Source organism: Ursus maritimus, unplaced genomic scaffold (assembly GCF_017311325.1).
Source record: "Ursus maritimus isolate PB19 unplaced genomic scaffold, ASM1731132v1 scaffold_11, whole genome shotgun sequence".
Classification (NCBI taxonomy): Eukaryota; Metazoa; Chordata; class Mammalia; order Carnivora; family Ursidae; genus Ursus; species Ursus maritimus.
Genome location: NW_024423453.1, coordinates 42,113,658 through 42,138,144, shown reverse-complemented (window position 1 = coordinate 42,138,144; position 24,487 = coordinate 42,113,658). Strand labels below are relative to the sequence as shown.

The 24,487-nt window shown below is 40.6% G+C and overlaps 1 protein-coding gene across 1 annotated transcript in view; it reads left to right on the top strand.

The window, feature by feature from the left end:
* The window catches only part of RNF175 (ring finger protein 175), a 49,837-nt gene that overhangs the window by 7,692 nt on the left and 17,658 nt on the right, over nt 1–24,487 (top strand). The window contains exons 2-5 of the mRNA XM_040626376.1: nt 345–382; nt 3,116–3,257; nt 18,818–18,972; nt 23,156–23,263. Coding sequence (XP_040482310.1) covers nt 345–382; nt 3,116–3,257; nt 18,818–18,972; nt 23,156–23,263 — 443 coding nt within the window. The remainder of the gene's footprint in view (nt 1–344; nt 383–3,115; nt 3,258–18,817; nt 18,973–23,155; nt 23,264–24,487) is intronic.

The following is a 24,487-nucleotide window of genomic DNA, read 5'->3' as shown; positions in this document are numbered from 1 at the left end:
TTTTAGAATTCAGATGTCCTATCCCAAAAGCCAGGGTGACACTTCCTATTGGGAGGCCGCTCTCTACAGTCTTCCCTGAATTGCTAAATAGTTCTCTGACTTAGGAGCAGAATCAAATATTTATTAACAGTAACCTTAATACTCGTGTGTGTGTGTGTGTGTGTGTGTGTGTGTGTGTGTGTGTTAGTTCCATAAGCAAATATTCTACTAGGGCTTTCATCCTAAGTTATTCTAGTACTAGGAAAAATCACTATTTTTCATGGCTTGGGTTTCCCATGTAATTCTGTAAAATACAAGCTGAAAAAACAAAAATTTTGAGAAGGGCTCTTTTTGTTTTTTTTCAGATCTCTCACACAAAGCTTTCTGCGGATGATGAGTGGAAGTAAGTGATGAATTTTTTTTTTACAGCTGTTATCCTAAAACTTACATTTCCACCCTAACAGTTTGAGAAATTCAATGAAGCTACGATTTATTTGTAAATGTCTCGGGCTACAGAACGTGGGTTAGCATGGCATGCATGTGCACAGATAGGATGAACCAAAACCACAGGATTTCATCTCTTTCCTACAGTGTGCTCCACGCACTCCCACAAAGCTGGATTTGTGTGTCCTTCAAAATAGGGCAGTGTCAAGTTAGTATTTATTTTAAGCACAAGATACATCTGGTTTTCTTTATGTGCTGTTTCCCCTGTGTTCTGGTACTTACTGTGGGGCCATTAGCGCCCTGTGGGCACCAAATGAAATGAAATAAAAATGAAAAGTTCCTCCTTTTTTGCATTATGGTAATCAATTATGAATGTATTCCTAATCAAAATAGGAAATACTTATTATATGTGCACACTACTTTATACTTTCCAAAGTACTTCCACATAGGTTAACCATTTGAGAGATGTTTTCATTATATATATACACAAAATAGATGAATGTCATAAGGCATATTTTGTTTTATATCTATGCAAGCCGTATTTTAGACCGATGATAAATTCACTTTTCTATCTGCATGGCCTAAGTTGAAAGTCTATTCATTAAATAGAATATTAGATAGTTATTTTGGATTTGGGGCTGTAAAAACTATCAGTGCTTGTACTCTTTTATTTTTCTTCACTTCCTATTTCTTTGAAGGAATGAGTGTATTTTTTAATGAGCTTCTGAAAATCATTCTTGTCTCTTAAGCTCAGCTTCCAACACGGAGACTATGAACAATGTAATTTCATTCAGGTTACCTGATATGGACTTCAGCTTCTTCATTTGATAAATGTAGGGGTTTCAGTATATCTAATGTACCTTCCGGCATTCAGGTTCTAAGATTCCATCTCAAAGGTGAATTCAGGCAGGAGGATCTAAAGGGCTCTGCAGGGTCATTTCTACACATTCTCCAGCAGGGGGCACCCTCAGTGCCCTTTTCAGAGGCACTTGGTACTTACTCTTTAGAGTAGCTGTAGAAATTAGTGGTAAAGGGGGAGAACCCAACCCGCATACCCAATGAGTGCCTTTAAAAGGTCACAATCTTATGGCACAGAATATTACCCTGCAGTGTTTTCCGATCAGTACATTAAATGCACACTAGAACCAGTCGTAAGTGGAAACTTCAAGAGATTTTGTGACTGATGGTGCCCCATTAGGGGTGAAAGATAATGCTAACCACTATTTATAAAGTACTTGATTGGACACATTCATAATTTTCCCATTTTCCCTAATCTTGACCCTCACCGCTCTCTCTTCCTCTAACCCAGTGGTTCTCAATCTTGGCTGCACCTTAAAATCACACGTGGAACTTGAACTACCATAGCAATTACCACAGCCCTGGTGGCTTAAACAAAAATCTACTTCCTCATGGTTCAGGGGGCAAGAAGTCAAAGGTCAAGGTGTCAGCAGGTTTGGTTTCTCCTGACACTCCTTGGCTCGCAGATGCCTGCATTCCACTGCGTCTTCACATGGTCTTTCTTCCTCTGTGTGAGTTTATATCCAAATATCCTCTTCTTAGTTGTACACGAGTCCGATTGGATTGGGGCCCATTCAGGGACGGCATTTAACCTTAATTACCTCCTTGAAGTTTCTGTCTCCAAATACAGTCACCTTCTGAGGAACTGGGGGGTAGGACTTCAACATATGATGGGGTGGGCACAGTTCGGCCCATAACACACAGAAATGGCCATCTAATTGCTCTGGGCACAGCTCGGACATTGGGATTTTTTAAAGGTTCCCAGTGATTTCCTATTTACAGCCAACCTCAAGAACCACTGATCTGGGCTTTCTTTGAAGCCACTTCGGCTATAGGAAGTAAAACCAGATAATGTATCTTTTATAGTGTCTTCTCGACTTGGGCAAAGCCAAGAGTCCAACTAAAAGCTGAGACTTTCAGCCATCATCTGAATGTCTGTGCCTGCCTAAGATCTTTCTCCTTATCATGAAAAAAAAAAAATGTGTACAGCTCACTCAGGAGTTTTCTGGAGTCCTTTGGATAATATTCTCTCTGTTGGCACCATCTGCAGGATATCCTTTTACTTCAGAATATTAAAAGTTTCTTGAAATTACCACTATTTTACTATTTTGACTTTCAAAAATGGCAATTTCATATGATTTAACCTAATAATCATTATTATTCCTCATTTAAGAACAAATAACATGCGCTTTGCAGTTTTAGAACAATCTTGCGAAGTACAGAGGGATCGTGATTTTAAGTTTGCAAAGGAGGATACTGAGGTGCAGAGAGAATGAGTGACTTTTGAGAGTCTGTATGGCGATGACGTGGCAGATCGGGGACTGGCACCCAGGTCTTTCCAGAGCCCATCAGTGACTTTTTTGGCCCCATCACTTCACTTGAAAGGACAAGGCCCCATCACTTCACTTGAAAGGACCAAAACCACACAGACTAGCTAAGGGCTGAGAGGAACTGGTTTCCCTGATGAACTCAGGCTCCTCCTCTCTGCTGCCCCCTCCTCAAGCCTGGGAGAAAAGGAAAAACCAAGAAAAACTTAGGAAAACTGTAGTCAAACTTAAACCCCCCCACGTTTGAAATCTCCAGTTGCTTTCCAGGAGCCCAGACATTTTTTTTCCCTAAATGTGCTGCGCAAGGGTTGAAGGCTGTGTCAGATGACCTCACTTGCTGGTTCCAGCCTGCAGCAGGAGACGATGTACAAGACGCACCGGGGCCATGAGTCCATGCACGTGGAGATGATCTTGATCTTCCTCTGCACCCTGGTCATCGCGCAGATAGCGCTGGTACAGTGGAGACAGAGGCATGGCCGTTCCTACAACGTGAGTTGCCCCCAGGGGCCTCTGCAAGCCTGCTCCTATCCTTTCTTACCGCTTTGAAGGAAATGCTTTGGTATAAGTCAGTGGTTCTCAACGGGGTGCAGTCTTGCCCCCAGGAGATATTTGGCAACATCTGGAAGCATTTTTGATTGTCATGCCTTAGTGGGAGGGGTGGGGGAGGGGAATTGCTTCTGGCATCTAGTGGGTAGAGGCCACAGATGCCGCTGAACATGCACAGGACAGCTCCTCACAGTAAAACGTCAGTAGTGACAAGACTAAGAAACCCTGGTTTAAGTAAACCAGTCAGTTTTCCTTCAGCATGAACAACTTCTGCCAATGGCCTAGGAAAAGGAGGATTAGGAATAGCAGAAACAAAAGAGTGAGGCTAACTTTGTTTAACAATAAACTCAATTGGCATCGATAGTTTGCATATCTATGGAAATGTGTTAATGCAAACTGTTGTAGTGACCTCAGCAACACAGAGTATGATGCCATTTGCACAGACCCATCCCACTCAGGATCATAGCCGGGGCCATCTTGGACCTGAGATCTTGCCATTGTAATGGTTCCAGCAGTGGTTCTCAAATCTTAAGGTGCATCAGAATCACCTGGAGAGGGAATCAGATTGTTAATCAGATTCCCAGGTCCCACCCCCAAAGTCTCTAATTCAATAGGAGCCCAAGAATTTGCATGTCTAACAAGTTCCCAAGAGTGCTGATACTCCTGGCCCAAGACCACATTTGAGAACCAATCATTTAGACTTGAGTATGTTGCAAAGAAAGAAGGTCCTCAATTAACACTACGCATGGTTCTGGATCTTGGACTAGTCATTGTATAACAAGACTTGTCTGTGACCAAGTATTAAGACCAGTATTTTATTGTATTTTATTTTTACCCATCATAAAAATTATTCCCTGTGTAGCACAGGATCTAAAGGAATTCTTTTGAATTCTGTATAATGTTTAAGTTTAGACAATTTGCACATTTTATTTAGAAAGGGAAATCTTGTCTTTTTGTTTTTTAAGCAAACACATTTATTTTCTGCCTTGCACTACGGTCTTGTCAATCAAAATAAACATCCTCTATATTGCACGTGAACAAATTGTTTTTAAAAGAAAAAGACTGGAATAAAACTTCATTAGTTATTCATTCATATCAAGAAAAGCTCCTTAACTATATCTTAACCATGGTTTTCTTATCTGCAAAATAGAAATAACCTAATATACAGAATTTCTCGAGTCCTTAAGTAAGAAGAAAACTGAAGTCCTAAGAAAACCATTTGTAGCCCTGTTCCATCATTCCTTTATAACTGGTAATGATCTCTGGATTAGATACTTTAAAACATGCTCGGTTTCCATGGCAACACAGGTGTAGATTTTACACAGAAAGCCCCCTGCCCTTGAAAGGAAATGCCCCATGAGCCACCTGACCTGCACTATGTCCCAGTATTCCTCCACCATTTTTATTTGATGATTTTTGAGATGGCTTATGCCAAAAACAATCTGTCCTTGTCTTGTATTTGGAGAAATTGCCCCTTTGTCACCTCTCTGAAGATGTATATCATGGCACCAGTCGATGTGGAGCTCACACACTGGCTCTGTCTAGCCACAGATAGATCTGTTGCCTTTGGAGGTTCGAACCCTTGGTGACTCAGGCTACACCGGCACCCGGTAGACATCTCTGAGCTTAACAACTGTTGGCGAGCTGGAGCGGTCTTCCCAAATTGTTTCCTGTTGCCACCACCACAAGCTGTGCTGCCTGAAATGACTCTCTGGGCTTGTTACTTTTGCTTGCACCCCATCCCTCACCAATAACTGGACTCCCTTAGTCACCCCACTTCTGCTCTCTGAGGTTGCTGTTTCTGTGTTCTTCTATCACACAGCTCCTCTATTTTATGGTTACTGAGAGGGGCTCTGTGGTCCTAAGGATCCCCTTGGAGGTGACCAGTTGTCTGCGATAGGAGCCTGTCTTAGAGTGATCCTACCTGGCACTTTGAGCCTAGATGAAGATACCCCACAGTGGTCAAGGACAGAGTTGGGTCTCATGGTGGCCCTGTCGGGGACTCTTCCTAGATTAGCTCATAGACATGGTTGGTTTCTAGAATACTTTCTACTTCTTTGCCCATCAGTCCATCTCTATCTGTTATCGCATGTCCCAAAGGAATGGGTGGAGTAGCCCCTTGCTCCTGCATGTCTCTGTTAATAATATCTGGCTCAAGGTGAGAACCAGCACAAGAGCCCGATCTTTCCCATGCTGCTGCCTCCAATTTGCCCCATATTTTGCAACTCTTCTTAAGGGTTCACTGCCAGATCCAGTCATCAGAACGCAGCCATTTCAGGAACTCTTCGTGGTACCTGCAACCACTGAATCTGGAAATGGTTTCCAGAGCAACAGTAGCTAATTCCAGCACTGGTTTCCAGCATTCTTATTGTACTCTGCGTGAACCGTATCAAAAAAACCTGCACCTGACATACTACTCAACTTAACATTGTTGGGATGGAATTTGATATGGTCGTGTTTCCACCAATGCTGACCTGAACAGCCTTATCATCCAGGCAGAGCTTAACTTTCAAATTGTTTCTCTTGGCATCTAAGATTATGTGACACCTAGCAGAGCTACAGAGAGCTTTGAACACATTTATAAGATTCATGAGTTCCTGGCTCTCTTTTTACAAGGGGCCATACTAAGAGAATTTATTTCTATTATTCAATTTTGTCATCTCTATCAGTATATTAGTAATATATTAATATTTATAACCTGTTAATTATAATTACTATAATATATTTATATACAAATTACTATATGTAAAAATTCATATACAAATTACTGTTACTATTACAGTTGTGATAGTGTGCTTTTTATACAGTAAGTTACCCTGTATAATAATTATTTTTTTTCCCTTTGTGAAATGTAGTTCAGAGAGATTAAATAACTTGGTCAAGGTTATATAACTAATTAGTTGCAGAGTAGAGACTAGAATCCAACCTCCCTGGTTATTTTTTTTTTTCATATCAAGGATAAACTACTTAAATATCTCTGAGCCATGGTTCCCTAATCTGCAAAATGGAAATACTGAAGAAAGGAACCCGTCTCCAAAGTTATTGTGATTTATAAACATTTTCCTGTGAGAACTTCTAGCATGGTGACTGATATATAGTGAGTATTCAGTACCGTTAGTTGACTCTGAATGCATTCAAGAGCTACTGATGTATATAATAGTTTTACAAATTTAGTCATACATTGTAAAATCAGTTTAGTAATAAAAGAATCCTTTTTAGAACGCTTTTTAGAGCTAAAGTGAATACTCAGCTATTAAGGTGCACCCCCTGTTAGATTTCAACCTATTGTTTTCCTCAAACCAGTGCACTTGTTTCTCCTGCCTTGCCGTACCCTCTGCTCTACCATATGCTTTACCTGCAGAGTGGTCCCCAGGCTGATTTTGTGAGATATGTTAATAGCAACCAGAGTCAAGATGGTGAACGGAAGAACACCAGCTTAGGAGTTAGAAGACTTCAGCCACTCATATAACCACAGTGAGCCTCAGTTTCCTGATCTTTCAAATGATGGAATTTTTTTAAAATAGGAAGGACTTTTGATTATAGCTCTGACATGTAAAAGGCTTGAAAGTCGTCACTCTATCTTATAACAAGAAAAAACTGGACAAACTGAATATCAGTAAGTTTTCTTGGATCTATCAGAGAATTGAGGTCAGTGGGAAAACCACCACCATAAGTCTGGAAAGACAGGAGAATGCAGGGAATCACAACTGAGATCTGGTGACTGGGAGCAGAAGTTGTGAAGAGCCACATAATGGTAGAAACACTTAGGGGTAACTTTGCAGAATTGCTGGAAGTGGAGTTTAGACTAGTATATAAGTGAGAAACTCTTGAGGGCCACTGTGATAGGGGCTCCCCCATATTTCTTTGAGGTTTTAACTCTAGGAACCCCACCAGATTCCCATGGTATTAAGCCAAGAAAAACCCTATGCATCTGGCAGGGGGAGGGGAAAGTAATTATTCTGAACTAGACCCAGATTGTTCTCCATCACAAAGACCTACACAGCAATGTAAATCAGAGCCTTCTCCACTATAGGGGAAGAGAAATTATCCCACTCCAGCCCCCTCTAGCCTTCCTGTCTCACTTTAAGGGAAAACAAGAAGTTTAAAAACACTTGTGAAGGTCATGGTGCAGAGAGAGAGGCCCAAGAAAAAACCAAGACTTAATCACAGAATAATAGGCACTGTCCCCATGCCTAACCACCACATCAATAGGTGTCCAGTGTAATAGTGGATTATAGCTGAAAAAGCTGCAAGACTCAGATGCTATACAGGAAGGAGTTTTTATGGAAACCCAAAGACAAAGAGGGAGACACAAACAAGTATACTAATGGAAATTGAATCCTCTGATACCTACAGCAAACATTAATCACAGCCCAACTCCTAGCCAAATTAACACAAAAGATTTATTTATGTCAGTTCTTATTACTCCACACATTATGTCCGCCTTTCAACCAAAATTTAAAAGTCATCCTAAAAGGAAAGTAAAACACAATCTGAAGAGACAAAGCAAGCATCAGAGCCAGACTGAGACATTGTAGATTTGGGAATCATCGCACCAGCAATTTAAAATAACTATGCGTAATATGCTAAGAGCTCTAATGGAAAAAGTAGATAACATGCAAGAACAGATGAGTGATGTAAGCAAAGAGGTAGAAACTCTATGAAAAAATAAAAGAAATACTAAAATTAAAAAAAGAAAACTGTAACAGAAATGAAGAATGCCTTCAGTGAGCTTAGCAATAAAGTAGACATGGTTGATTAAAGAATCAGGGAGCTTGAGGGTAATATTAGTAGAAATTCCCCAAACTGAGATCCAAAGGGGGAAAAAAAAGAATTTTAAAAAACAAGAATATTCAGGAACTTCAAAACAGTTCCAAAAAACATAATATACCCCAATTGGGATGCCAAAGGGAGAAGAAAGAAATAATGGAGCTGAAGAAATATTTGAGGTAATAATGGCCAAGAATTTTTGTTTAATTAATGACAGACACCAAACCACAGACCTCAGAGAAGAGGCAGAACAAATACCAAGAAATCTATACCTGGACATATCAAATTCATACTGCAGAAAAACGAAGAGAACATTTTAAAACAGCCAGAGGAAAAAAATAGCTTACCTATTGAGGAACAAGGACAAGTATTACATCAGACTTTTCTTCACCAACCATATATCCAAGTAGAGAATAGAGTGAACTATTTCAAGTATTGAAAGAAAAAACCCACCAACCTAGAATTCTATATCCAGAGAAATTATCCTTCAAAAGTGAAAGTGAAATACTTTTTCTCTCAGATAAACAAAAAAATGAGGGAATTCATTAATAGTAGACTTGACTGCAAGAAATGCTAAAAGAAGTTCTTCAGGAAGATGGAAAATTATATAGGTCAGAAACTCAAGTCTACATAAAGAAATGAAGAGTGTCAGAAAAGGAATAAACGAAGATAAAATAAAATCTTTATTTCTTATGCTTAAGTGACCAAATAGATAGCTATTTGTTCAAAGCAGTAATAGTAACAATGTACAGTTGACCCTTGAACAACAGGAGGGTTCAGGATGCTGACTCCCACCACATAGTTGAAAATCTGCATATAACTTTTGACTTCCCAAGAACTTAACTACTAATAGCCTACTGTTGACCAGAAGCCTTACCAGTAACATAGTGGGTTGACACGTATTTGGTATGTTATATGTTATTTATTGTATTCTTACAATTAAGTACGCTAAAGAAAAGAAAATGTCATCAAGAAAGTTATAAGGAGGAAAAAATACATTTATGGTACAGTACTGTAAAAAAAATCCACGTATAAGTGGACCCATGCAGTTCAAATCAATGTTGTTCAAGGGTCTGCCATATTGGGTGATTGTAGTATATGGATAAATGACATGAATGACAGCAGTATTATAAGAAACATGAGGGAGGAATTGGGAATTCTGTGTTATAAGGTATTTGTGCTGGTATTTGTGCTACCAGTGAAGCAGAATAGTATAATTTGAGAATGGACTTGGATTAGTTGTAAATGTATATTGTAAACTCTAGGGCAACCACTGAAACACTTTTTTAAAAATATACAATTGGAGCACCTGGGTGGCCCAGTCAGTTAAGCATCCAGCTCTTGGCCCAGGTCATGATCTCAGGGTCACGAGATTGATCCCTGTGTCGGGCTCCATGCCAGCATGGAGCCCGCTTAAGATTCTCTCTCTGTCCCTCTTCCTCTGCTCCCCACCCCCCCACTTGCATGCACTCTCTCGCTCTCTCTTTAAAAATACACACACTAAGAGAGGAGAGAAAATGGAATCATAAAATTCTCACTTAAAGGCAGAGGTAGGAGAAGAAAGGATAAAGAAAGGGGGGTAATCAGAAGGGGGAATGAAGCATGAGAGACTATGGACTCTGAGAAACAAACTGAGGGCTTCAGAGGGGAGGGGGGTGGGGGAATGGGATAGACCGGTGATGGGTAGTAAGGAGGGCACGTATTGAAGGTGCACTGGGTGTTATACGCAACTAATGAATCATCGAACTTTACATCAAAAACCAGGGATGTACTGTATGGTGACTAACATAATATAATAAAAAAATATTATTATAATTTTTTTAAAAAGGCAGAGAGGCTAAAAAAAGAGGGGGGCAGAGAGGAAAAGAAAGAAACAAAAAACTATGCAACAAACAGAACATAGTTACAAATATGGTAGATATTAATCCAGCTATATCCACAGTCACTTCAAATGTGAATGGTCTAAATATACCAATTAAAAGACAGATTGTCACTGTGAATAAAAAACAAAACGAAAGAAAACAAAAAAACCAGACCCAATTATATGTTGTTGACAAGAAACTCTTAAAAGACTACAGATATAACTATCAGGGAGAAAAGGGGGCACTACATATGATAAAAGAGTCAGTTATTTAAAAGGGCATAACAATTCTTATTGTGCATATACCTAACAAGAGAATGTCAAAATATGCAAGGCAAAAACTGATTGAACTGTAAGGACAAATTGACAAATCCCCTGTTTAGTTGGAGATTTCAGCACCCTCCCTTCAGTAGTTGGTAGATCAAGGAGGCAGAAAATTAGTAAGGATAGAGCTGACCTGAAAAGCACCATTCATCATCTGCACTAATTGATATTTATAGAATACTTCATCTAACTACAGAAAAGTACACATTCTTCTCAAGCTCACATAAAACATTCACCAAGATAGACCACATTCAGGGCATAAAACACACCAAAAAAATTTTTAAAGAATTTAAATCATACAAAGTATGCTCTCAGACCACAAAAGTTAAATTAGAAATCAATAACAGAAAGATAGCTGGAAAAATCCTGAAGTATTTAGAGATTAAACAACACATGAGACAAAGAGAAGGACTCAAGAGACAATAAAAAATAATTTTGAAAATGAAAATACTACATATCAAATGAAAATACTACATATCAAAACTTGTGGGATGAAGTAAGAGCAGTGCTTAGAGGGAAATTTATAGCATTAAATGCATATATTAGAAAAGAAGAAAGATCTAAAATCAGTAAATTAACCATCTAGGACACTAAAGAAAGGAGTAATTTAAACTTATAGCCATCAGAGGAAAAGAAATAATAAAAATTAGGGCAGAAATCAATTAAATTAAAAATAGGAAATCAATAGAGAAACTCAATGAAACCAAAAACTGGTTCTTTTTTTAAAGGTCAGTAAATTTGGTAAAGCTCTAGCCAGCAAACCAAGAAAAATAAGAGAACACAAATTACTAATATCAGAAGAGAAAGAGGAGTCACCATTATTGATCCTATGGACATAAAAAGAAAATAATGGAATATTATGAACAGATGCCCACAAATCTGGATAACTTAAATGAAATAGACTAATTCTTTGAAAAACACAAACAATACCAAAACTTACACAAGGAGAAATGAATAATCTGAATAGGCCTATATCTATTTTTTATTCAGATATAATTGATATATAACACTACATTAATTTTAGGTGTACAACTTAATGATTTGATATATGCATATGATGTGAAATTATTACCACAATAAGTTTATTTAACATCTATCACCACACATAGTTATAATTTTTTGTGTGTGATGAGAACTTTCAAGATTTTCTCTCTTAGCAACTTTCAGATATACATTATTGTTAATTATAGTCACCATGATGTACATTACATTCCCAAGACTTATTTATCTTATAACTTGAAGTTTGAAGATGTATACCCTTTGACCACCATCACCCATTTAATCCACCCCATACATCCTGCCTCTGGCCTACATCTGTTTCTAAAAAGTTAGTCAGGGCACCTGGGTGGCTCAGTCTGTTAAGGGTTTGACTCTTGATTTCAGTTCAGGCCATGATCTCAGGGCTGTGAAATCGAGCCCCACATCAGTCTCTGCACTGGGCATGGAGCCTGCTTAAGATTCTCTCTCTCCCTCTCCCCCATCAAACCCTGCTTGCACTCTTCTCGCTCTTTCTCTCTAAAACAAACAAAAACAAAAAAAATTGAGTCAGTAATAACTTTCTAAAAAAGAAACACCAAGCCCAGATGATTTCAGTGGTGAATTCTACCAATCGTTTAAGGAAGAACTGATAGCAATTCTTTACAATCTTCCTGAAAGTAGAAGTAGAGGGAACACGTCAGAACTCATTTTTTGAGGCCAGCATTACCCTAATACCAATGAAGACATTACAAGAAGAAGAAATTATACCAATATCTCTCATGAACTTAAATGTAAAAATCCTCCACAAAATATTAGCAAATGAAATTAAACAATGTATAAGAAGAAGTATACATTATGACCAAGTGGGATTTACTCCAGATACGTAAGGTTGGTTCAACAATTAAAAATCAATTTATGTAATCAGTCAACATTAAGAAGAAAAATTGTATGATCATAATAATAGATATAGGAAAAAGCATTTGACAGGGTCCAACACCCATTCATATGAAAACTATTAGCAAACTAGAAATAGAGAAGAACTTCCTCAAATTGATACAGAGTATCTACAAAAAACTAACAGCTAGTATTACACTTAATGGTGAGAAACTGGATGCTTTCCCCTTAAGATAAGGAAAAATACAAGAAAGTCTCCTCTCATCACTCCTATTTGAATTGCACTCTAAGTCTTAGCTACCGCAATAAGACAGAAAAGGGGGGGGGCAGATAAAATGTATACAGATGGGGAAGGAAAAAATAAAAGCATCTTTGTTTGCAGATGACATGACTGTGTGGAAAACTCCAAAGAATCAACAACAACAAAAAACAACCCTGCACTAATAACTGATTACAACAAAGTTGTGGTTATATCCCATATACAAAAGTCTGTTGCTTTCTTATATACTAGCAATGAACAACCGGAGTTCGAAATACAGGATACATAGCAGTATGGGAATTGTTAACCTGTATTCCCATGGGACACTTTTCTCAACAAGTTACCCCGTACGGGTGCAGCTCCTACTGCCTTAATCTTACAGACTCCTCTGATTTCCGGAGTTACTTACAGCAGCACCTTTCCCCACTAATTTCCTTCGGTGAGGCTGTTTCATACATTTGGGATGCAGTTAAGAGCCTCATGTCACCATCTGCATTTACCGAGGATTCTCTAATCTCTTCAATGAATTTTTTAAAACTTGCATGCCTTCACCTCTGCTGTGTGTGCTGTACTGTTCAATGGGATTTGACAAACACATACAATTTTGTAGCCACAATTACAGAATCATGCAGGTCAATTTTACAGCACTAGCATCCCCATTTCACATGTTTGTCCTTCCCTTTTCCCTCCTTGAGCCACTGATAGCCAATGATCTTATTACGATCACGCCAATGATCTATGGCTTTGCATTTTTCAGCATGTTATATAATTGCAATCCTACAGCATGCAGCCTTTTCATATTAGCTTGTCTAACCAAGTTTCTTTCATGTCTTTTCATGGCTCGATAGCTTATACCCTTTTACTGCAGACTAATATTGCACTGTATGGACATACTACAGTTTGCTAATCTACTCCTAATAAAGGACATCTTGGTGGCTTCCAGTTTCGGGTTAATTATGAATAAAGGCGCTATTAACTATTTGCATGCAGGTTTTTGTGTCAATGTAGATTTTCAGTTCAACTGGGTAAATACCTAGTAGTGTGATTACTGGATCATGTAGGAAGACTATGCTTAGCTTTGTGGGAACTGCTGCACTGACTTCCAAAGTGGCTTTACCATTTTGAATGAAGTTGATGGCAGGTGGTGGGAGCCAGTTTGTCCATGTGTCTGTGTCCATGTGTCTTAGTTATTTACACCTTGAAGGTATCATTTACTATATATAGAATAGTATTAGTTTCACCTTATTTCATGAATAATTTGGATCATGTATTTCAGAGGTGAGGGGACTAATCCAAAACGCTGAAAACACTTTCAGATTACAGCTTTGAACAAATAGGTCTGTCTTCTGAAGTGACTGTTAAGTTTGTCTTAGAGTCTGTTCCATGGTCTGTAGGGGCAGCGTATGATAAATACCTAAAGCAAAGGAGACATGTGATTTAGAAAACAGGGTTTAAACATATAACATCAACTGCGCCTATGTGATGTCAAAAAGTGAAGAGAGAAAGTGGATAAGAAGTGGAAGATTCTTATTTTGTTTGGAATACTACTAAACACCTGGATGTTTCCAAATAGTCACATTTTTAGTACAATAGAGACAGAGCATCTGGACATTTGAATTTTTTGTTTTCAGCTCATAGTGTTGATATGGTGTGGACATGGCTAACTTCAAAGTTAAATTATTTCCAAATGCTTTTAACAGCATTTTTTTAACAGCGTTTAATTAAAAATTAAATTTCATTCAACACCACCCTCTCTACCTTCTCTTCCATCTCCTACTTTTCGTATCTGCAGGAAATAGGAGGGAACGTGCCAAAAAAAGAATCCCTGTGCTCCCCTTCAAATCAATAGAAGGCCCGATGACTACATACACAGAATTTGGGCTTCAGACACACTGTTAACTTGCCTCAACACACGGCAAATAATTCGCCACAGACTGAAATACTGCTCTATTTAAATCAACTTCCTGCCGATTAATAGCTGTGAAACACTAGAACATCTTACTGTACCAATAAAGCCTCATGCCTGCTTGCATCTTTTTAAATGAGGCAACACACAAATACAGAGTTTCGTGCATACATAACGTTGCAGAACCTCCCGTAAGAATTTAAAGAGCAAAATCAACAGTCTGAATTGATTTGAAGATAGAAATAAGGACCAAGTGAATTTCTAATGGCCCTTCGTAGGCCAAGATTCCATCCTTCTACTCGTTTGATTTATGTCCACACTCCTTCATTGCCTTCGTACTAATACTAGCGGCAGTATTTCCTGGAGTCATTTAGTGACATGATAATTTTCTGCTTACCTCTGGCATCTCCTTGCTCTTGCACCACCTCCACCTATACAAACACACACGGACACATGGACACATGGCTGCAAATACTTAGGGATTTGCCGTGCAAAGGAAATGAGCATCGCATAACTTCCTCCCTCCCTCCTATCTCCCTCCCTCCCTCCTCTCTCTCTCTCCCTCTTTCTCTCCCCCCTCCCTCCCATTCCCTCCCTCCCTCTCTCTGTCTCTCTCTCTTTATGTTGTGTGATCTATTCATCATTCTGTCTAATGAGGCAAATAAAAAGCTACCTTTGTTTTGACTTGAGTTGCTATTCTTTTCAGATTCATTATGTGCCGAGCTGTAAGAAAAAGCGTGGTACCTTTGGGCAGCCTCTGATTTGTCAGGAAATTCCTTCTGCCACAATGTGTGGGTGGGGAGAATATTGGGTGATGTGCTCCAGATGCACCAGCTGCCCTTCGCCAGGAATGCAGCTGTGTTTTATATGCACGTGCCCAGATGGTGACCCCTCTGGCATTATTAATGTGTCCCAGCTGCCAGGCCTCCTCCTTTGCATGCATGCACCTCGATTTCACATATTTCGTGTATTTATTTATGAGGCACCAAATTCCTACATTTCATATATGGCAGTTGCTATTAAAAATGAGAAGTTTTAACTGCCCTGGAAATTGATAAAGAATCTTTTAAATTGATACGAAATGCGGCCCTCGTTTCAAAATGACCTCTACAATTATTGAATTCATAATGCACGTTTCTGACCTTTCCCCTTACATGTTGAGAAAATATGGCACTGGGTATACACTTTCAAGAGAGTTAAGAAACTGCATATTTGCATTCCTAATATAATGATTTTTTGCTTTTCTTTTATTTCTGATCTCTCAGGCCTATTTTTAAAAAGTAGTGTGTCTATACATTTGAACATTGTTATGGACTGCTAATTAAACCGAGGCATCAAGTAAGAGAAATTTGGGATCTTCTAGAAATGGGTTGTACTTATAGATTCACAAGGAGAGCTAGTATTATAAACATATATTCCAATCATTGCTCCAAAATATTATAGATTATAACTCCATGGATTTGAGGAAATGGATTTTGGCTTATGATCTAAAGTATAAAATACAGAGACAGAGGGGCGCCTGGGTGGCACAGCGGTTGAGCGTCTGCCTTCGGCTCAGGGCGTGATCCCGGCGTTATGGGATCGAGCCCCACATCAGGCTCCTCCGCTATGAGCCTGCTTCTTCCTCTCCCACTCCCCCTGCTTGTGTTCCCTCTCTCGCTGGCTGTCTCTGTCTCTGTCAAATAAATAAAATCTTAAAAAAAAAATACAGAGACAGGGTACTTTTGCTGAATTAAAATGAATTGACTCTTAATATTTTTTAAAAATTCAGCCTTTTTATGGGGGAAATGTAAAGATGAATCTAATTGGGTTTTTTTTTTCCAAATTTTTATTTGAATCCTAGTTAGTTAACAGATGGTGCAATGTTGGTTTCAGGTGTAGAATTCAGTGATTCATCACCTACATACAACACCCAGAGCTCAAGATGAATCAAACTGTTAAGACAGAAAGATGAAAAATGCAAAAGACAGATGATCAGATTTTGAAAGATGGAGTTCATGTCCATTTCCTTTTTTAATATCAGAAGTAATGAACTTAAAAAGCCAGAAAACATCATTTATCATAAATAACTATCTCCAAAATCAGCTATAGGAAATAAATGACCCAAATACTGCTGTGATCTTTTAAGGCACCACACACCGTGACTATCAATAGCGGAGGGTCACGGTTGCCAGTGCTGAGCGCTAACGAAGCCCTATGTCGCGTCTTACTCAGTATGTGGTTTCTGGCCCCCGGGAACAGTATTCTACTTCCTCAAGTAAAGCCTGTCTGTCCTATTTAGGTATATATTCATCTTGACTTCATAAATAAAGGTGCTAACTCATGTATTCACTATAACCACACTCGCAAGGTAGGATGGAAAATTAGAGCAGTTATAAGCGTACCCCCGAGATACAGCGGGTACAGTTCCAGACTCCCACAATAAAGCAAGTCTCGCAAGAAAGCGAGTCCAGTGAATTTTTTGGTTTTCCAGCGCATATCATAGCTGTGTTCATACTATACAGTAGTCTATTAAGTGTGTAATAGCCTTATGTCTAAAAACAATGTACATACCTGAATTAGAAAATATTGCTAAAACAATGCTAACGTCACCTGAGCTTTCAGTGAGTCAGAATCACTGATCACAGATCACCATAACAAATATAATAATGAAAAAGCTTGAAATGTTGCCAGAATTCCCAAAATGTGACACAGAGACACAAAGCGAGCAAAGGCTGCTGGAAACATGGCCCCGATAGACGCGCCGGACGCAGGATTGCCACAAACCTTCCATCTGCAAAAACGCAGTATCTGCGAAGCTTGGTGAAAGGAGGCAAGTCTGTATCTGACTAATTCAGGCCCGAGTAAAGAATACTCTTCCCTGAAAGTACTGCCTGGAGTTTGAAAACAAAAGAAGGAGGTTATAGGGATATTTTTTTCCCGCAAACTCTGCAGATATCCCGTCAGATTGGCTCCATGTGTATTTTTGTTCACGCGCATATGTTCAGTAACAGCCCTAGTGTCCTCCCAGAGATTTAGGGCAACTCTCAGAAGACTTCAGATCAGGTTGTTTATGGGGATGAAGCAACAAAAAAAATGAAAAACCTCGGAAATGTCTTCTTATGTGATGTGGAAAGAGGAATGGCTGTGGTCTTTTCTTTCTCATGGACATCTTGAAGTCTTATCACACAATTTTGGTTCTTCACCTTAAGGCTATTACAACTGAGACCTTGTTAAAGGACCCAAAAATATATCCAGAGGCTTTTTTTTTTTCCTCAGCTGCCTCCTTTTATCACAAGGATGAAGAAAGTAAAAATAAATAAATAAAATAAAAATAAAAATAAAGAAATGACATCAGTCTTTGTTCTATTCAGACGACAAATGGATGAAACGCGTGCTCTAACAACTCCCGCATTTACTGGCAGACATAATGAACCAATCACTGTTCTCTTTACACCAGGACCCGGGCTCAGAATCCTCCTCCACAGAGCATTGCCAGGTGCCACTACCAATGAACGTCCACACCTGAGACAAACCCCCTTTGCCGTCCCCCTCTTACATTGGTGCTGAGCAAATCATAAGTGGTTTGTCTGCATGTGATCAAACATAAAAGATCAGAGGTTATGGCTGTTGCTTAAACCTGTCTGCTTTTCGTTAAGAGAGGGGATAGCTGGTATTCAGCCTGATCTACGGAATGCGCGTGTCACTGTGGTCACTGTATCAAGTTGAGCCACAAGCCAGCAGCTCAATCCCTCCTGCTTCTGCCACATGGGATTGGGACCAGCCAACTGAACCCTCTGAAGGCCGCTGGCGCTTGGATCTGTGGCACAGGCCTCAAGGAGTTACACACAGATGAACAGGAAAGAGTTGACTCCACATCTTGGCTTGCCTGGAAAAAGCACCAGTACCTAAAAAGGAAAGGCAAGAAGCAAAAAGATGGGGGTGAGAGGACCCCACAGTTAGGACTCCAGGGTTAATTAACCCTGCAGGGTACGCTGGGGCAGCAGGCAAAAGAGTTCCCAGAAGCTGCTGTGACGTCATTTCCTCCTTTGACATTCCTGTGCATTTGTGCATGTGCTCATGATAGAGAAAACAGCCCCCTGTGTCCCTGTATTACATACTGTTTCCAGAGCACTTTCCCATCTGTGATGGTTTGATCCCCACCTGAGTCAGCACGGGCAGGCAGGGCAGGCATTGTTATCCCCAATGTTACAACAAAAATGGGCTCGTTTGACCAAAGTCACATAGCTTTTGAAGCCCAAAGTTGCTTTTATCTGAAATATCCAGGCAAAAAGAGGTAAAAGAAAAATGAATATGTTGGGTTCTTTCCCATTTGAATTTTCCGATGATCATACCAAGTCCCTCCCAAACCTCGCATGTATAGAAGAGCTTACAGCTGCATGGTGAGCCATGTTACAGATGGGATGGTGGAAGTGGTTTCCCCCAGAGTGGCTTCTGAATCATTTCATAGTGGACATGACATTCTGGGCCCTCAGTCATTGAAAGCGCCTTTCTCTTCATTTTTCTGACAGCTGGTGACACTGCTGCAGATGTGGGTTGTCCCTCTCTATTTCACGATAAAACTTTACTGGTGGCGGTTTCTGTCTATGTGGGGAATGTTCTCAGTTATTACCAGTTACATCCTCTTCAGAGCTACCCGAAAACCCCTCTCAGGGAGAACACCACGGTATGTATTTCATTCGCTCCTTCCCTGACATCCTCTTTATTGTGAGCACTAAGAAGTATACTCTAATTCCATTTTCCCGGGTGGGGAAGGAGGGCATTACACTTCTTTTGCCTTCAGTAGCAAAACTATTTAGAGATTAGCTATACTGCGGTTAGTTCACGTTTATTATTTAACGGCGATTCAGACAGCCCTGTAACATTTATTAATTCAGATGAAAGCCAGAAGAAAGAGAACTGAAGTATTGTTTAAACTTTCTAGAGTACTATTTGCATGTTTATTTTTAGCTTAGCATTTTGTTTGACTCCTTTCTAAGTTGGGTTACACATATTTTATAATAGAGCAAGAGTGAGATGTTTGTATTTCTAACAACTACGTATGTGTTTTATGTCGGATAAATCATAAGCAATGGACAACTTACTCCTCTCATAACAAATGAGGCTTTAATATTCCAGTGATCATCTTAATTACCATTGCCAGCCTCTTGGCATTTCTGTAATTCCATCATATCTACAAATCTTTCCAAAGTGCTTATAATCTCATAATGTGCCCCCAAGTTTTCTTTCGCTCTCCTTGTTCTCTAGATAAGATCGAATCTGAATCTAGATAAAACTGAAATGGGAGAGTGAAAATGTGTAACATGCTACATAGTAATAGGACAATGTCAAATTTGTATCTTTGTTGAAGAATAAATCCTAATCTCCTGTGAAATGTTTTTATGATTAGCCATTCCGATGTTTGTTCTTAATCCTCTAAAAAAGTAGGAGAGACAAATACCAACTTTTCCTTCTACTTTGGAGAAGAAAAAGTATGCAATGAGAAAAGTCGGATAAATAAATATAAAGATTAATCTTCAAGGGCCTCTTGGCTGGCTCAACCGGAAGAACATGTGACTCTTGATCTCAGGGTCATGAGTTCAAGCCCCACGTTGGATGTAGAGATTGCTTAAAAAAATAAATAATTTTTTTAAAAGATTGGTATACAAATAAATAAATTCAGGTTGATATTTTAATTTAATCCCACTGTAGGAAGAACTTTGGGGTGGTGTTAGGACACCTGTCAAACCAGTTTGGGGTTTTAGACAGCCTTTGTATGGCCTGGCTTGCCCATCAGCACATAGACATATGGCACACTTTCTCCTTCTTCAAAAAATGTTGTCAGTTATTTAAGACTTGTGAAAGTGATCCAAATTTTAGATAAACCAAAATGTACTTGTTTTCATTCCCTGGATATAATCTATATTGTATTTCAGTGAGACTAGTTCACTTCTGAACTGTAGAATGAATCACCCTAGTTAAACATAGTATTTCTGTGGACGTCAGCTCATTCAATGCACAGGAACTTCACGGCAAGGAATCTGCAAATGCTGTCTCGTTACCCCTCATACCTCATTTATCGCAGATGGCCAGGGGCTCGTGCCCACGGTGCACCCACTTCTGCTTCTCCTGCCTGCAAGCTCTGAGCCCTGGCAGAGCCTGCCAGCGAGCATGTCCCACTAACATTTAAGGAAAGACCTAGCCACCATTGGAAGAGACGACAATGGGAAAGACTAATTAGGATCCCATTTTTCTAGAAAAGTAGTCTGGATAAAGAAGCTTCTGTTTATGAGAGGTAGTAGGCCCTAAAGATCTTTATGGATCTTTGTTTAATCATATTATAGGTAAGTCACTTCTTAGCTATTTTCCATTTGGAAACAGGATTTCATTACAGGCTGAGAAAACTGGTGGGCGCCAATCAGCATGGTGCAAAGGCAAAGCCAAGGGGAGGGGTCCCCGTTTACAATCCAGCTGTTCCTCCCCCACAGTATACCAAGCCCTTGCTCAGAGTAACAGAGAAGGGGAATAAGTTTCCTCTCTACTGCAGTAGGGTCAGGCTCAAAAACAGGCCACCAACTGGCCAAAAGAGCTAGGCTTGGCCACATCAATTCCAGGCCAAGCTTCTCTTTGTGAAGATTGCTCTGAAGCACCGACACGATTCCTAATCTGGTTTCTCTGCCTTCCAGTTGTCATCAAAGTAGCAAGGGAGTTCTGGATGCTAGTGCTCTAGAAACGTGTACCCCCACTAAGCAGGAAGATTTGGGGATGGAGGGGATTCGGAAAATCTAACGCATCTGTAATAATTATGTGATAGACTGAGCATTGAATCTTCTGAGTCTTTTGAACATGAATACATCATCTCGCATAATCTTCAGAACTACCATAGGAGCTAGCGTTGTCATCCCCATTTTATAAATGGGGCAATCCGTAGGAAGAAATGCTGAATAGGGTGGCCAGCGCCCCACAGGCAGTCACGGGGTGGGGGAGCCCAGAACCATACCAACGACTACCAGAATGCGAAAGCCCTGCTCTCAACAGCACGCTGTGCCTTCACGGCGTCAACAAATTGCGTAGCGCAGAGACATCCCGCAGTTGAAAAAGTCAGGAACACCTGTGGGACTGGCACAACATTGAGAGGGGCCCCTCAAGGTGCAGAGAGGGTGCGTCGAGTTGGAGCACGTGTGGAGTTCTAGGACCCCCACTCTGGTGCTGGTGGGAGCTGTAGGGGCGGAGGGGAGGCCTCTCAGAGCTGGTCGCTCCCCCCACTGTCACCCCATTTAGCAGCAAAAACTTCCACCTCCACCGGGCTGCACTGAGCAGTGATCCAAACTGCTAGGCACCAGCAAATCGAGGACCGACAGCCCAAGGAGTCACTCTGGCAGAAAGACCCGCCAAAACCCTCTCTGACCCCTTTTAGAGATGACAAAGGCTCAGAGCGACTTGCTCCACCTCGTGCAGTCCACGCAAGTTTTCGTTTAGGGCTCCACAGAACTAGCCACGGCCGACCCCTCCCACGCGGCGGGATTACACCTGCAGGAGGAGGCGTGGCACACACTAGTGCTAGCCCGGCTAGTGAGTCTCCTGAAGTGGGGAAGCCTTTCACCGTAGAAATGATGTCAATGACAACTCAAGCCAGCCCACCAGCCCCCATGTAAAGCATCATGTTTCAGAAGGTCCCTTCTGACTAGAACTCAGTGAAGTGGGCGTCTTTTAAAATACCATCCAAACATGGCATCAGTAATATCGTAGAACTTAAGCGTTTGGAGCAATGACTCCAACAGGGAAGAAGCTGGGGGAGGTGAGAGAGTTGGAGGCAGGGCTCCAGAGGTTGGAGGTGAGACGGTGTGGTAAAGTCTCTGGAGTGCGACTCTGAGTGAAGAGCGCTGTGAAAGGCAGGAACAGGGCTTCTGTGAAGCTCGGGTTAAGAGCTGAGAGGCAAACAGGGCCTCCTGCTTGGGAGCAACAGTCCAGCCACCCCCTTTCTCTTCTCTGGGCACCAAGGATAGCACGCAGCTGCTCCTTCTCCTTCTACGCCCTCTTCTTGCTCCAGTGGTTACAACCTTGTCCTGTGGCACATGCGCAATGGATCTGGGCTCCCAGCCACTTCCCACATCCTCCCAGGCATGAAGTAGCCACGTGGCCCCTTCTGTAGATCTCTAAGGGCTTTTACTGCCAGGGATAAGGGAAACAAACAGGGTATGGGGCTCCCTTCTAGATCATCTATACCCTTCCTTTCTTTCCCCATTCTCCATTTCGACCCTGTGGGAAGAAGAAAAGGCTTTAAGAGTGGTCATGGTACATGCTGGGATACACAGAGGACCCATCCACATAGCAGGAGAAAACCAGCCTGAGGCTCACCAGTGATTCCATCCCAGGGCTAGGGGAGGGGCTCTGTGAGTGGAGAGAACTTGGGATGAGGCTGAGCCCACTGCTGATGACATCTGCCCTGGGGCTGGGGGATGGAGGGGCAGCAGGAGGAGGAGTGGGGAGAGACTTCTGGGGGAGGAGGTCTCCTCCTCCTGACTTCTCTGCTCATCTTTTGCTTGCCTCCAAGCTGCTCCTGCCAAATCCACTCTAAGCTAACCAGAGAAGAAGGGGAAGCAGGGTCCCAGGTAGAGAAACCATCCCTGAAGATCACTCTTACATGAGGAACATAGATAAATTACAATGAATTTATATATGGGTGTGCATACCATTTATATAGTTCGTTGATATATTAAAACTGTAGATTATTACTGGGTTTAGCTGATATAATCTACTTGTGTATATTACATAAAAAATAGAATTCTAGAAATTAAAAACTGACAAGGAAGATTAAATACTTTATAATATATAGTGTTCTGTATTTCTCCCCATTTTACACTCCACAGACTGGTCTACAAATGGTTTCTCCTAATCTACAGACTCAGCTATGCATTTGGCGTTGTGGGTTATTTGGCTATTGTGTTTACGATGTGTGGATTCAATTTATTTTTCAAGTAAGTATCTCCATTTAAGACCTTAATATCTCCAAACACTTCCTTGCAACATTCACCTGGTCGCCTTCTCTGTATCTGGAATCATTTGGCCTTATGCTGTTCCACGCCCACACTGTTTATAGTAGATCTCATTGGTAGAGTAGATGTCATTGGTGCAAACCACTAGAAAAGCATAAGAGGAAACCCTAGAGAATAAAAAATTTTCAAAAATTTATAAGCTTTAAAGAAAACCTGTACTTGATAGGCAAATTTTAAAGATCGCCATTGAAAGCAGGCCTGCATTTGTGGTAGAGTAATTCTTACTGAACAACAAATTTCCCCTCTGTAAAATTCTGAAGTGTCATTTCCTTGTATATATGTCTTCTTCCTTAAAACCCCTAGAACTATGCTGTCCAGGGCAATATACGATAGATCATGTGACCATTGAGCACCTGAAATGTGAAATAAAATGTTCTGTGACTATAAAATACAGTGGATTTCAAAGTATGAAAAAATAATTTTTACATTGACTACATGTTGAGATACAGTATTTGGAGTGTATTGGTGAAATTATTTCATGTTTCTTTTTAATGTGGCTACTAGAAAAACTTTTTTAAAGATTTTATTTATTTATTTGACAGGGAGAGAGAGAGCACAAGTAGGCAGAGCGGCAGGCAGAGGGAGAGGGAGAAGCAGGCACCCTGCAGAGCAGGGAGCTCAATGCAGGGCTCGATCCCAGGACCCCGGGATCACGACCTGAGCCAAAGGCAGACGCTTAACCGACTGAGCTACCCAGGTGCCCCTATGAAATTTTTAATCTATATTTCTATATTGCCATGGACAGCACTGCTCTAGAATTTGTTTCTGGTACCCATGAAATCGCTTTTGCTGAGGACTGTCAGAAAAGGACAAAACTGAGTGCTTAGAACTTGAATGAGAGGTACGGAGATAACAGAGCAAGAAAGTCTTGGGCACAATGAAGGAAATCAGGATAAGTATAACTACGAACAGAGCTCCCACTGGAAAGCTGGTTGCTGAAATGTGCTGTGGATGAGTTTCTCACGGACAGAGCCTCGGCCATGTGATCAACCTGTGGTCGGGAAGGGGAATTTAAGACCTACCGCAGCACAGCTATGGGAAGCAGCTCAAACAAAAAATTCCCCAGAATCTCTCTCACATCGAGAAGTTCCTCTGAGTCTCTGGGACCTTAACAGAAATTGAATGGAAGAGATTGGCGACCCTTAA